Raw genomic sequence first — 14,607 nt, forward strand, 5'->3', positions numbered from 1 at the left:
ATATTTCAATTTTTATCTAAATTCCATTTTATTTTTTACACAAATTCCGTTTTGTTTTCTGGATTCCATATTAATGGTTTAATTAAATGTAGATAACCCAAAAGCGTGTCTAATGAATCAATTGCATTGATAAAACTATAACAATTTAATAATTGATGAAATTTTAACCAAAATAGTGCCCTATGAAATCCGTTTACATTTTTCAGAAATTCAGTATTGTCTGGTTTGGTAATCAAATAAATGCATAAAACCATTAATATTTTAGAATTAATTGTGTATGAAGTATGAAGAAAGGAACAGAAAGTAAAAGTTGCTTCAGAGGTGGAGAAAATCAGGTCCATCAGAATTATTTTCACACACACACACTCACTTTTTGATCAGGTAAACCTTTGCTTTGATGAGCTGCTCTCGGATTTTCTCCATAATCATTTCTTTCCGGCTCTTCTGCGGTACTTCTGGCTCACTGTTTTCTCTGCGAAAGCTCCGTGTGCTCGTGCTGCCTGTGAATCAAACCAGTACCAAACTTCACCACAATTAAACCCCAGAATAAACAGAAAGATCGCATTATCTAACAAAATAGCCTGTAATTTTCACTGGTCTGTTAAAAAAAAATGACCTTGACCAACCAGATTCATGAGTAGATGACTGATTACAAATTATTTGACTTTTCGATTAATTTTAACCATCCCATAGATTTTAACAGGACTCTTGTGTACCATATTGATAGCATTTTTTATAATTAAGTCATAAAAATGTAAAATATTTTTAAGTAACCACTGGTGTTCCTCAGGGTTCTATCGTGGGCCCTCTTCTATTGTGTTGTGTAATCAGCAACAGTAATGATGTTGAAAATTCAGCTTTCAAATTACATTTTAAAATATATTAAAACAGTCATTTTAAATTGTCATAATATTTCACAATATTACTGTTTTTTCATCAAATAAAGCAGCCTTGGTGAGCAGAAGAGACTTCATTTAAAAAACATAAAAAAATCTTACTGATCTAAAACTTTTGACCGGTAGTGTACTGTATATATAACCATCCCATACATTTTAACAGGACTCTTGTGTACCATATTGATAGCATTTTTTATAATTAAGTCATAAAAATGTAAAATATTTTTAAGTAACCACTGGTGTTCCTCAGGGTTCTATCGTGGGCCCTCTTCTATTCATTATTAATGTAGGTACAAAAACAATTTTGACAGAAAAATCGAATTGCTTTTCTGTGAATATTTAAAAAAAATACAATTTTTCCTTGTTAAGAATCTGGTTGTCGACCTCGGAGGCACTGTTTTCTTCAAAGCTCATGTTAATAACATCACAACATGTACTGCATACTTGCATCTACGTAATAATAATCATCCTAGTCTGTGTTTCTCACACAATGAATAGCACTGCAACGCTCTCCTCACTGGTCTTCTTTATAAACTTCTCTATAACATTTAATCATTTAGAAGATGCTTTTATCCAAAGTGACTTACAAATGAGGAGAGCAATAGAAGCAGTTCAACTAACATGACAATAAGTGCTATAACCCTTCCAAATTTAGTCTAACGCAGTTAATATATATATATATATATTTATGATCTGTGATCAAAGCTGAATTTACAGCATCATTACTCCAGTCTTCAGAGTCATATGATCGTACAGAAATTATTATAATATGATGCTAAAGAAACATTTATGATTATTATCCATGTTGAAAACAGTTTTTTACATTTTTTCAGGATTCTTTGATGAATAGAAAGTTCAAAAGAACAGAATTGAGGGGTCAGTAAGAATTTATTTTTTTATTTTTCGGGGAAAGAAATTAGAAAATACTTTTATTCATCAAGGATGAGTTAAATTGATCAAAAGTTACAGTAAAGACATTTATAATGTTAGAAAAGATTATATTTTAAATAAATGCTGTTCTTTTGAACTTTCTATTCATAGAATTTTGGGGAGGGAAATGGTACACGGCTGTTTTCAACATTGAAAATAACAATTTATGTTTTTTGAGCATAAAATCAGCATATTAGAATGATTTCTGAAGGATCATGTGACACTGAAAACTGATGTGTAATCAGAAACAGTAATGATGTTGAAAATTCAGCTTTCAAATTACATTTTAAAATATATTAAAACAGTCATTTTAAATTGTCATAATATTTCACAATATTACTGTTTTTTCATCAAATAAAGCAGCCTTGGTGAGCAGAAGAGACTTCATTTAAAAAACATAAAAAAATCTTACTGATCTAAAACTTTTGACCGGTAGTGTACTGTATATATAATAGAAGATTAGAGAAAACAAAGAGTTGCTGAAAAAGATGCGTCTTCGGTTGAGTCGGGCAGATCATTCCCCAAGTCTCTTTAAAAAGTGAAGTGATTTCTGTAAGTCTCACCGCGTTTGGAGCGCACAGAGGAGAGTCGGGACGAGTGCGCTCCGCCGCTGGTGCTCTGCCGCCGCAGATAAGGCCGATGCTCGGGATAACGCATCTGCACGAGCACCTGGGACGAGTCCATGGACATGCCGAGGTTCACGGTCTTCAACGTGTACGCTGGTGAACTCTTCTTCTCTTCCTCAGCTGGAATCACGACCGCCATCTTCTCCTCCTCCACAGACTCGTCCCGATGAAGACACGAATCTTTTTGGGACATTTTAGGGTCGTCTTCATCCCAGAGACCATGACACTGAGACAAAGAGAGAGAGAGAAAGTAGGTACACTAAATGAGATTGACTGGAAGCCATTGTGATGGTCTTTGGTTAGGAAAACAAACTGGAAATTGAAATTACTGCTTCATCTGAGACCCATTTATTGCCTATATAATTAAAGTTGTAAAGTAAATAAAAGACGCTTTCCATAAATGGGATAAAAATTCATCTACCGTTTCTTTAAGCAATAACAGTAGAAATCCCATACTAAAATCCCTTCTAGATTGAAGTTGAAAACTAGTTGAAAGTTTGGACATACTTGACTTAATTAGTTTTTCTCATGATCTTAAACTTTGTGAACCGCATTCAAGTAACCTGTATTCTACAGGGTTGTGAAAATAATTGCAAACCTCCTCTAAAAAAGGTTTGTGTTATTTAAAATGCTTATAACATTTAGTTTGACCAGCTGAGAAGTGTACACGCACAATTTTCTGAAGGCGAAGCAGCTTCTCTTTTTGGGTTGCATTTGAAAAAAATTATGCATATATTCGCACAAAACGCTTTTAGAATTTAATAAATGAATTAAAAACAAATGCATACCGGAAAAATACATAATTATAAAATGTTTAATATTCCCCTCTCCAGGTTCCAGATTTGTATTTTTGCAGGCACCGTTTTTTAGTTTACCCAAGTGAAAAGTGCAAAGTCATGCTGAAGCTTCGATTTTATGAAATAATCTGAAACCTGGAGAGGAGAGGAACTTCAAACATTAAGAATTGATTTTAAAATCCATTTTATGGTTCAAAGCTCTCAACAGTCTAGTGGCTTCGTTTTGATCTCATAATGTCTGGTGAATTATGTTTCCAGCTGTACCTTGGCACCAAGCTGCTAAATATCTCAGAGCTAAAGCAGAAAACAGGCCAAGCAAGCGTTATTTATTCCCAACATGACTTCGGACTATGGTGTGCAGATCTTAAACATTAAAAAAATATGCAAACTTCCACCATGATCTGTCTAAATTCTCGATTATGATTAGCTGGATGGTGTGCAATGAAAATATTCAATGCACAGGTAGTTCTGGTCAGATTAATCACTGATTTTATTAATAAACAAGCTTGACTAGTGAATATCTACATTATATCTCTCAATGAGGGAGTTACATACCAGTGTTTGAAACTCGCTGCTTGGTTGTTAACCCTAAAACCGTATCCTGGACAAATGTGGGCAAAATAGTTTTGATTTATTTAAAAAAAAAATACTTCCCTCGATCTGAGCGGAAGGCTACTTTTCCTAAATTTGCCTCCTGAACACACACATTTTTTTTTTGACTCAATTCTACAATGTTAAGTGGGTGAAAAAAACCCTCATTAATCTTGTATTTGGGTCAAAAATGAGCACCCATAGAAATGAATTTAGAGCACTCTAAAATAAGACACCAGGTGACAGCAAAGTCACTTCATCTTTAGGTTTTAGCTCTAAGACCTTATTGGAAGGATATTTTAATGTAGTTAAAAAAAATAAAACTACGTAGTAATTAATTTACATAGAAAATATGGTACTTTTTGAAGTAAATAAATTCAAAAATAACCCCAAAATAAAAAAAAAACACCATAAATGGATAGACAAAACTTTATCGAAGACAGTGATATGACATTAAGAATAAATAAAAATTACGATCACACCTGAGTCCTCTGTGCCGCACAGACGCAGGTAATTCACACACGCATCTCTCTGTCTCTGTATCTCGATAATAAACTCAAATACATTCTATAATTCATTATTTTAAATGTAATCGTATGGACCGCTTTATCTCTCTGTTTGATTTAAAACGGGCAGAATGCTAGATCTGAAAAAAAAAACATCGTTTTTACTCTTTCTGTCAAATATTGCACTGTAATCATCAATAACAGCTTCAATTCGTCAATGCTGGAAAATGACCACGGTATAAGCAGGATAATCCTCCACTGAATGCTCTTTGCCTCCAATTTGTGCATTAAAATAGTTAGCAGTGGATTACCTCTGAGATGCATTAATATATGGCACTAATAAAATATACGGTAACACATTAGTATGCACGTTTAACCGCGATTTTTGCCTCAATATACTCCTAATTTACTGTTTATTAATAGTTCGTAAGGTAGTTGTTGAGTTTAGGTATTTAGGAGGATTAAGGGATATGGAAAAGCATTAATATGTGCTGTATAAGTACTAATAAACAGACATTATTTTAGAAAATGCATGCTAATAAGCAACTTGTTCATAGTGAGAACTGAACCCTAAAATAAAGTGTTCCAAAATATACTTATTTAGGTTTTTAATTTGCATGCATTCTGTATTTATATTTGGATATTACGCCCAGTACACAAGAATAGATTTTTTTTTTTTAATGCATGAAATGTGCTTTAATGACAAGGTTTATTAGTTCTACTGACTTTATCAAGTTTAGCATCACTACTATTAGATGGGAAATAAGAGAATGAACCTTTAGTATGGATCTGTGGAAAAACAGAATCAGCAGCTGCACCAGGTCATAGTGCACGTATCCTTCTTTCTTCTCTATACCGAGGATGTTGGGCGGATGGTACGGCTTCATCTGGTTGACTTCCACGTTCTGGTTGAATGGGAAAAAGCTGAACTGGAAGAAGTACTTGATGACGATGGTGACCTGGAGGAAATAAAAACATATTTACAAATGATTTAACATGAATAACAAAATTTTAACAGATGCTACTGGACTCCAAGCATATTGGCTAGACTTAAACTAAAAGATACTGTATATATACATGTATAATTAGCAGCAGTGTTGTGCAAGTTACTTCCAAACTGTAATACATTAGGTATTACTTGTTACTGTTATTTAAAAGTAATTCATTACCTTACAATATTACTGTCTCAGAATTGTAATGCGTTACATTACTCATGTATTACTTTTGAGTTACTTTCACCAAAATAACTAAGTAGAACTTAACTTAACTGCAACGATATGCGATATGAAACCGAAATCGCGATTCGCCACACGACTCAGATCCACGAACCTACAGAATCGCGACACACCTCTTCCAACTCCAGCGTTATTCTCCTTACCGTCCAGATCCAATGCTGCCTTATCTTTAAATTAGTCTATTAGTATTATTTGAAGTTAACATTATAAAATACGTAGACCTACACCACAAAACTAGTTGAGGATAAATTATTTAAAATTGGGGAAGTCCAGCATTATGAACATCACATTTGCAGTCAAAACTTGAAATAAAAATTCTCAGAAAATACATGTATTGAAACGTATATAGGCTACTTCCTTAAAGGACTCCAGACATTAGACAAATATTAGTCTGTTTTATTTTTAATATTAGGGAAAAGACACACATTCATGCGTGACAAAAAAATAGGAGGCAAAATATATTTTTTGTAATTCTGTTAATTACACTGCGCAAATCGGATGAGGAAGGATTGGCTCTCCAGTCTCCATAGAACTTAAAATATTCATTTTATTTTAGTTTTTGTGTTCGCATTTATGAGGAAAAAACAATGTTACAGACACGACCGCTCTGAACTGGCACTAAAAGACTGCTTTAAAACTTTCACCTTTAAGAAGTAAAAGCAGACAATACACTGTAATACAACAACTGTAATACAAGCCTCACTGAACATGTAACGAGTAAAATATTACTGAAAATTGATTAGTAATGCCTTACACTACTGCGTTACAGCAAAAAGTAATATGTTATTGTAATCTATTACTTTTGTAATGCGTTACTCCCAACACTGATTAGCACATACTACATGTATAACAGAATTGGTGCCTACACAAGTCATTTCACCCAAAACAAACCCTGACCTCTGTGTAAACGATGGCCGTCATCCAGAAACGCTTGCTGGGCCGAGGAACAGAGAGCATCGCCCACAGGAAGATGAGGATGGGCAGCACCAGTGTCGCCATGGACGCCGAGATCATGTGGTTGAGGATAATGACCAGGTAACAGACCATCTCAGAGTGCGCCACCAGCAGGTTATAGAGAGCGTAGCACAGCTGCAGGCCGAGCGGCTGGGACTTATAGAAACCCTCCGACTTCTCCAGCTCCTCGTCGTAGAACATTCTGGATAACAGTGGGGACACAGATCACACATCAACGATTACCCTGATACCTACTGTGTATTAGTTTTGCTGGAGAATGGGAAAGTGCATACTTGAGTATGTACTGTAGCAGTGTTGCATACAGTATAAACTAAAACTATTTTAAAAAACGTTAATTGAAATAAAGCTAATAATAAAATATAATTATGAAAATAACATATTGAATATTAGAATAACGATTAAGTATTTCAAAGATATATTATATAAGTATATACTTTACCTATACTATCTTTCTTATATAAATATATATATATATACTGTACAAAAGCCTCACTCGCCCGCTCTATCCCCCATGATTGGCCCAAATTGCCTGCAGCTGTGATTCCCTCGCGTGTTGCACAGGAGACACACCTGTCACTAATTATTAGGCAGGGGATATAACTTACCTGGTCAAGCAGTGCTTCTGTTTGCATCCGGGTGTGACCTAACCGAACTCGCATCTCCTATTTCCAATCTCCTGATCTCCTGCTAGCCTTGTGATTAATCCTGTGTGCGTCTTCCAAACCACACACACCCATACCCACACGCTCATATACCAGCCAGGAAGACAAGAGACAATTTAATAAATACACCCTTTGAGGTGAACTTGGCTGAATTCTGTCTGTGTCCTCCTCCTTCCAACCTTATTCAACTCTCCAACCATCTGACCGTGGTTTGCCTGTACCCTGCCTCTTTCCAAAGTGTCCCAGCCCCCCACTGAGAGTAGCTGCTAATTTGTTCAATGGTCCTTCGAGCCGGAGGAGAGAGACGATGTCAGGTAATGGGTTGGAGGCAGAGAGGCCAGACGAAGAACGTGGTCTCCAGCGACCAGATGCGATCAGCCATGAATCTGAGCCAGGTGATGCCATTGTGACCGATCCACGCCCTCGCAGAGTGAGGAGACCACCAGACCGCTATACTGTCCCAACGAGCTCCAGCCGTACCCCCCGTGCTACTTTAGCCATTAACTTGAGTTCCCCCCCTTCACCAGAGAGAGTGGACGGCGCTAATCCGGATCCACCTCCAGTCCCTGTAGAGCCCTTGGCAGAGCTTCATGAGCCCCCCGGGAGTGGAGAAGGTCGAGCTGTTCCTCTTCAATCCAGTGATGCTGTGATCCCACGAGGTTTTGCAACAGTTCCTAGAGCTTCCGTCTCTGATGCTGCAGGCCTTTCCAGGCCACATGTTAGCTTGCTGAAGGCTTCGCCAGGGGTCGTGCGGATCCAGCCAGCCAGACGGCCCAGCCCCAGTACAACCTGATGAACGAAAGAAGCCTTCTGCACGTAAAAGCGAATCATCCTCCACCTATACTTATGATACTGGAGGTAAATCCGGTAACTCGGCCTCTCGAATCTCTCTCAGTGACAGACAAGTAGCCACACTGGAGGAGAGGAGGAAGCTCCTGGCCCTGGAAGAGTTGGAGGAGCAAATAAGGGAAGAGCGAGAAGTGGATATGAGGTACCAGCAGCTGGATGAACAAACACGCCAGGCCCTACGAGAAAGAGAGGGGATTACCAAGAGGCTGCAGGAGGAGAGAAGGCTGCGTAAAGCGAGACGCGAGTTGGAAGAAGCTCGGCTGGTTGCAGCTCTGATCAAGGAGGAGAGTGAGACAGAGCAGCAGGTGGACATCCACCCCTCCTGGAATATTCAGCAGCCGGGCGGACCGCAACTGAGACCAGGCCCTGCCCTACATCTCAGCTCATTCCCAACCGAGGATCTCCATTCTTCTCTATCTCGTCATGTCCATACCATCTCCCTTGGCGCGACAGAGCAAAATCAGAGCCCGACGCTTACCCAATCACCTTTCCGTCAGCTTCCACAGACTGAAACGAGGGCAGGATACCCACGACGGGATGAAGGATCGTATGTGCCTCCCGTGCCTCTGGCGTCTTCCCGCGGTGGGGAACCATTCATAGAGCCACAGGGCCGTCTAACCTCCCGTGATGAAGAGCCATTCCCTGTGACTCCAATGTATCCAAAGTCTCCCAGGGGTCCTGAGCCGTGTTCCGAATCTTCGTTGAGCCCCGCGACTTCTGATGGTGAGGGGCCAGATCCACAGCCTCCAGTGCCATCTCCTGGAGGGGACGATCCACCTCCAGGGCCCCGGCAGCCATCTCCAGTACCTCCCGCATGCCCCGCGGCTCCAAACAATGTCGGGCCACCACCATTACCTGAGAGAGGAACTGACCTGATGGAGCTGTTAGTTGCATCGGCATATGGAATTCCAAGACCAAAGTTGCCTTACTTTGACAGTGGCAGAGAAAGCGACTTTGTTCTGCTGGATATGGCTTTGGGCAATCTGGTGGGCATCCATACCCACCTTTCAGAGCATTTCAAGTTCCAGATCCTTCTTGACCATTTGAAGCTCCCGAGCGCCTATAGACTGGCTAAGTCACATATGTATGCCAGAGACCCCTACACATCCGCCCTGGCTGCTCTGAGAACTAGATATGGACAACCTCGCCAGCTAGTCCAGAATGAGATAAGCAGCATTTTGAACACCCCACCTATCAAGATGGGCGATAATGCTGCCTTTCAAGAATTTGCTATCGCTGTTAGTTCTCTTATTGGGCTGTTAGAGTCAGTAGAGGGGAAGAATGGCAGTGAACTAAAGTGTGGCTCACATGTGGACAAGCTTATGGGTAAATTGCCCCCTTCATATCGTGATGGGTTTGTCGAGCACTGCTATGCTCAAGGCTACTTGAAGGATGGGACCACGAGAACATACACTCTTCAACATCTGTCGGCCTGGCTACGAGGGAAGGCAAGGGCCAGGAGTGTGGTGCAGCAGTTGACCTCTGTCCAGTGGGAAAGGAAAGAACCTGTTGGTAAAGAGGTGAGGCGCAGAGAGAGTCCAACCACCTTGTATCTCACCACTGCCTGTACCACGTCAAATGCCATTGCCACTACTACCTCCAACCCTGAACGGAGGCATGTGGCCAGCACTATTGCAGAGGGACAGGGTAAGAAGTATCCCTCCAAAAATAAGCCTAAGTTCCAGCCTTACTGCCCTTATCACAACAACCGTGATCACTACTTTGGATCATGCCCAGAGGTGATGAAGTTCACTCCAGCTCAGCTAAGGGATTGGATTGTGGAGAATAAAAGGTGCCACAAATGTGCCCGCTGTCATTCGCCAGACAAATGCACACTGAAGAAACCTTGTAACCTGTGTAACCAGCTGCATTTGACCATCCTCCATGACATCAGCAGTCAGAATACGACCAAAATCTTGATGGTTCAATCTCCCCATGAGGAAGCGGTCTACCTTGACCTGCCCAGTCGCTCACCGAGGGTCTTGCTTAAGGTCTTAAGAGTGACTTTACACGCTGGGGGCCATAGCCTGGAGACATTCGCTCTTCTCGACGATGCCTCTAGTCGAACAATCATCTTGCCCACTGCTGGTCAACATCTTCACCTCCAGGGGGAGCCAGAGGTGCTTTATCTGCAGACTATACGGCAGCGGGTAGTCCCGGTGGAGGGCATGACTGTGTCCTTTTCTATATCCCCGGCAGGGCAACCGGAGATAAAATATCCCATCCACAATGCCTTTACCTCTCTGTGCCTTAGCCTGGCTGAACACACCTGCCCTGCAGAGGCCCTTAAGAAGCAGTATCCCCACCTGAGAGAGTTGCCACTTCAGTCCTTTTCCCGAATAGCACCTCTTGTTCTTATCGGCTCAGATTACCCTGAACTGATCGTTCCGACTGAGCCTGTCCGGATGGGTCCGACGGGTGGACCAGTGGCAGTTCATACAGCATTAGGCTGGGCCATGCAGGGACCTGTTAGTGTGACCTCCCGCCCGGATGTGCACCTCGAGTCCTGCCTCTTCATGACCTCTACCGCCAATCCGTTACCTTGTGCCACTGCGGAGCTCCTTAGGAATGTCGAGTTGTTGTGGAAGCTGGACGCTTATCCCCACCGAAGCAGCAAGGATGTGACTCGCTCGAAGCATGATGAGTATGCATTGGAGCTGTTACGGACCAAGACTGTCCCTGTGACCGTTGATGGCATTCAACGATATGCCACACCCTTGCTGCGTGCCCCGAATCGCCCTTTGCTTTCAGTCTCCAAATATTCCGTCATGCCCTTGTTGCGGGGAACAGAAAGACGACTGGACAGGGATCCTGAACTCGCCAACATACACCATAATGAGATCCAGAAGCTTCTTGATGCTGGTTATGTGACCATTGTGAAGGATGTGGGCGAGAGTCAACATATTGAGTCGTGGTACTTACCTCATCATGTTATTAAGCAAGCTAGTGGAAAGCACAGGTTAGTCTTCAATTGTTCATTCACGTTCAGGGGCCAAGGCCTGAATGAAGACTTGCTTCCAGGACCTACCTTGGGTCCATCCCTCTTGGGAGTGTTGCTCCGATTCAGGCAGCATTCAGTGGCCATCAGCGGCGATATCCGTGCCATGTTCCATCAGGTCCGTCTGCTGCCACAGGACCAGGCTCTCCTTCGCTTTCTTTGGCGGAATCTAGAAAGAGAGAGGGAGCCAACCACTTATGAATGGCAAGTGCTTCCCTTCGGTGCAGCTTGCAGCCCATGCTGTGCGATCTATGCGCTGCAGCATCACACCAGGAGTTGTGATGACAGTGACCAAGAGGTAGTGGATTCGGTGGAGAACTCGTTCTACGTCGATAACTGCCTCCAGAGCCTGCCTTCTTCCGTAGCAGCCAAGACCTTGCTTGAGAAACTGCGCATCCAACTTGCTAAAGGCGGATTTGAGATCAGGCAGTGGGCGAGCAACACTGTAGAGGTGGTGAAACATCTCCCTCCAGAAGCAAGGTCAACCAGCACCGAGCTGTGGCTTTCCGAGATGGGTTTGGGCCCTCAAGAGCCAGCCCTGGGTCTCCGTTGGGCTTGTATCCCAGACACCCTTGGATACAAACACAGGGCAGGACTGACCTCAGCTTCACCCACCTTGAGGGTGGTTTACCGCACCTTAGCCAGTCAATATGACCCGTTAGGCTACATATTGCCTTACACTACGAGGGCCAAGGTGATTGTTCAGGACCTATGGAAGACCAAGCAGGATTGGGATGATCCTATTCGCCCAGCTGAGCTGATGGATCGGTGGCTTGAGTGGGAGCGTGAATTGGTGGATCTTCATCGAGTGCAGATGCCCCGGTGTTATGTGCCCGCATCAGTTGATTCCCCTGCAACAGAATGGGATCTCCACGTCTGTTGTGATGCATCTGAGAGGGTCTATGGGGCAGTAGCTTACCTCAGAGCACAGCCTGCAGAGGGTGAGGTTCAGGTTTGCTTTGTCTTGGCCAAGTCAAGAGTGGCCCCAAGGAGGCAGATCTCTGTGCCCCGCCTTGAGCTCTGTGCTGCCCTCCTCGGAGCCCAGCTCTCATCCACTGTGCAAACTGAACTTACCTTGCCCATCCGCAAGGTGGTTTACTGGAGTGACTCTACCACCGTGCTCTCTTGGCTGAAGTCAGAGTCCTGCAGGTATAAGGTCTTTGTAGGGACACGCATTGCTGAGATACAAGACCTCACTGATGTGAACAGCTGGAGGTATGTGGATAGCCAGAGCAATCCTGCGGACGACATTACGAGAGGAAAGACACTGCAAGAGCTAGCACAACGTCAAAGATGGAGTGAGGGACCATCGTTCTTGTGGAAACCTGAAACTCAGTGGCCGGTCTTCCCTCCGTTGTCCATTCCACTGCCCGAGAGTGAGACGGATGAGCTCAGGAAGTCTATTGCCTGTTACCTGACTCACGAGATACCTGCCTCTCCGCTGCCTGATGTTTCACGATACAGCAGGTTAGAAGATCTGATTGCAGCAGTATCCAAGATGGCCTCTGATGGGGCGGCTACTGCTGCTTCTCACCTTGCAGCGGAAACACTGCTGATCCAGGGAGCTCAGGCGGAGAGTTTCCCAGAAGAGCTTCAAGCTCTACTCAAAGATAGAGACTTACCGAGGAATAGCCGACTCGTCTCCCTCTCCCCTGAGCTGGACCCTGCATTGAACGTGATCCGGGTAGGCGGAAGACTGAGCCGGGCAGAGTTGGAACCTGATGTCCTACATCCGATTGTCCTTGACGGTGATCATCCTCTTTCCAGACTCATTATAAAGAGCTATGATGAGCAGCTTCTGCACCCTGGACCAGAGCGAGTTCATGGCGAGATACGGCGGAAGTATTGGGTGCTGAGGGGCCGGAGTGCCATCAAGCGGCACCAGAACAACTGCCTGGAGTGCCGCAAGTGGAAAGCCAAGCCAGACATTCCAAGAATGGCGGACTTACCAACTGCCCGTCTTCGCCTGTTCAAGCCTCCCTTCTGGTCAACGGGGGTCGACTGCTTTGGACCATTCCAGGTCAAAGTGGGCCGCCGGTGTGAAAAACGCTGGGGAATACTCTTCAAGTGCCTCACTACCCGATGTATACATCTGGATATACTTGAGAGTATGGATACAGAAGCATTCCTTATGGCCCTCCGTCGCTTTATATCTCGAAGAGGGAAGCCATTCGAAATCTTGGCTGACCGAGGAACCAACTTCAGGGGAGGTGATGTGTTACTCCGCAAATCGTTTGAAGCTATGGAACCCAATCTGAGACAACAACTGGCTGAGCAACAGATCACCTTCCGCTTCAATCCTCCCCATGCACCTCATTTTGGTGGTGTATGGGAGAGGGAGATCAAATCGGTCAAAACTTCCCTCCAAGTGGTCCTTGGCAGTCAGCCCATTCTGGAAACCGTTCTCCGAACCGTACTTATAGAGGTGGAGGGTATCTTGAATGCGAAGCCTCTAGGATACATCTCAGCCGACCCTTCAGATCCTGATCCGATCACCCCCAATCTGCTCCTCATGGGCCGTCGTGACTCCTCACTTCCGCAAGCCACCTTTGCATCAACCAGCTTTATCGGGACACGCAGGTGGCGTCACAGTCAACTTCTTGCTGACCACTTCTGGTCGAGATTTATCCGAGATTACTTACCCAACTTGCAGCCGCGAGGGAAATGGAGGAGGGATACCAGCAACATGACCGTTGGACAGCCAGTCCTGATAGTCGATCCTCAGTTCCCTCGGGCTCACTGGCCGGTTGGACGGATCACCCAAGTCATCTCAGGAGTAGACGGGAGAGTCCGAACAGTGGAGGTGAGGGTCGGTGAGAAGAGGTACATCAGACCTGTTGCAAGGCTCATCCCCTTACCAGAGTTGAAAGATGAAGAGGAGGAGGAGGGAGGCAGGAGCTCGTGATACTTTCTACGGTATGGAATTTGTGACAAATTCCGGGGCGGCTGTACAAAAGCCTCACTCGCCCGCTCTATCCCCCATGATTGGCCCAAATTGCCTGCAGCTGTGATTCCCTCGCGTGTTGCACAGGAGACACACCTGTCACTAATTATTAGGCAGGGGATATAACTTACCTGGTCAAGCAGTGCTTCTGTTTGCATCCGGGTGTGACCTAACCGAACTCGCATCTCCTATTTCCAATCTCCTGATCTCCTGCTAGCCTTGTGATTAATCCTGTGTGCGTCTTCCAAACCACACACACCCATACCCACACGCTCATATACCAGCCAGGAAGACAAGAGACAATTTAATAAATACACCCTTTGAGGTGAACTTGGCTGAATTCTGTCTGTGTCCTCCTCCTTCCAACCTTATTCAACTCTCCAACCATCTGACCGTGGTTTGCCTGTACCCTGCCTCTTTCCAAAGTGTCCCAGCCCCCCACTGAGAGTAGCTGCTAATTTGTTCATATACAGTATATATATATATACACACACACACACGCATATATAAGGCTGTCAAACGATTAATCGTGATTAATCGCATCCAAAATAAAAGTTTATGTTTACATAATATACATGGGTGCACTGTGTATAATTAT

The 14,607-nt window shown here is 43.7% G+C and overlaps 1 protein-coding gene across 2 annotated transcripts in view; it reads right to left on the minus strand.

Moving 5' to 3' along the window:
- Window positions 1–14,607, minus strand: part of piezo2b (piezo-type mechanosensitive ion channel component 2b) — a 116,122-nt gene that overhangs the window by 12,535 nt on the left and 88,980 nt on the right. For both annotated transcript variants that reach the window (XM_089131546.1, XM_089131545.1), the window contains 4 exons: window positions 6,479–6,737; window positions 5,123–5,305; window positions 2,390–2,678; window positions 371–500 (listed from right to left, as the gene is read on the minus strand). In XM_089131546.1, the coding sequence (XP_088987672.1) occupies window positions 371–500; window positions 2,390–2,678; window positions 5,123–5,305; window positions 6,479–6,737 (861 nt within the window). The remainder of the gene's footprint in view (window positions 1–370; window positions 501–2,389; window positions 2,679–5,122; window positions 5,306–6,478; window positions 6,738–14,607) is intronic.

Source organism: Pimephales promelas, chromosome 5 (genome assembly GCF_988280905.1).
Source record: "Pimephales promelas chromosome 5, fPimPro1.hap1.1, whole genome shotgun sequence".
NCBI classification, from domain to species: domain Eukaryota; kingdom Metazoa; phylum Chordata; class Actinopteri; order Cypriniformes; family Leuciscidae; genus Pimephales; species Pimephales promelas.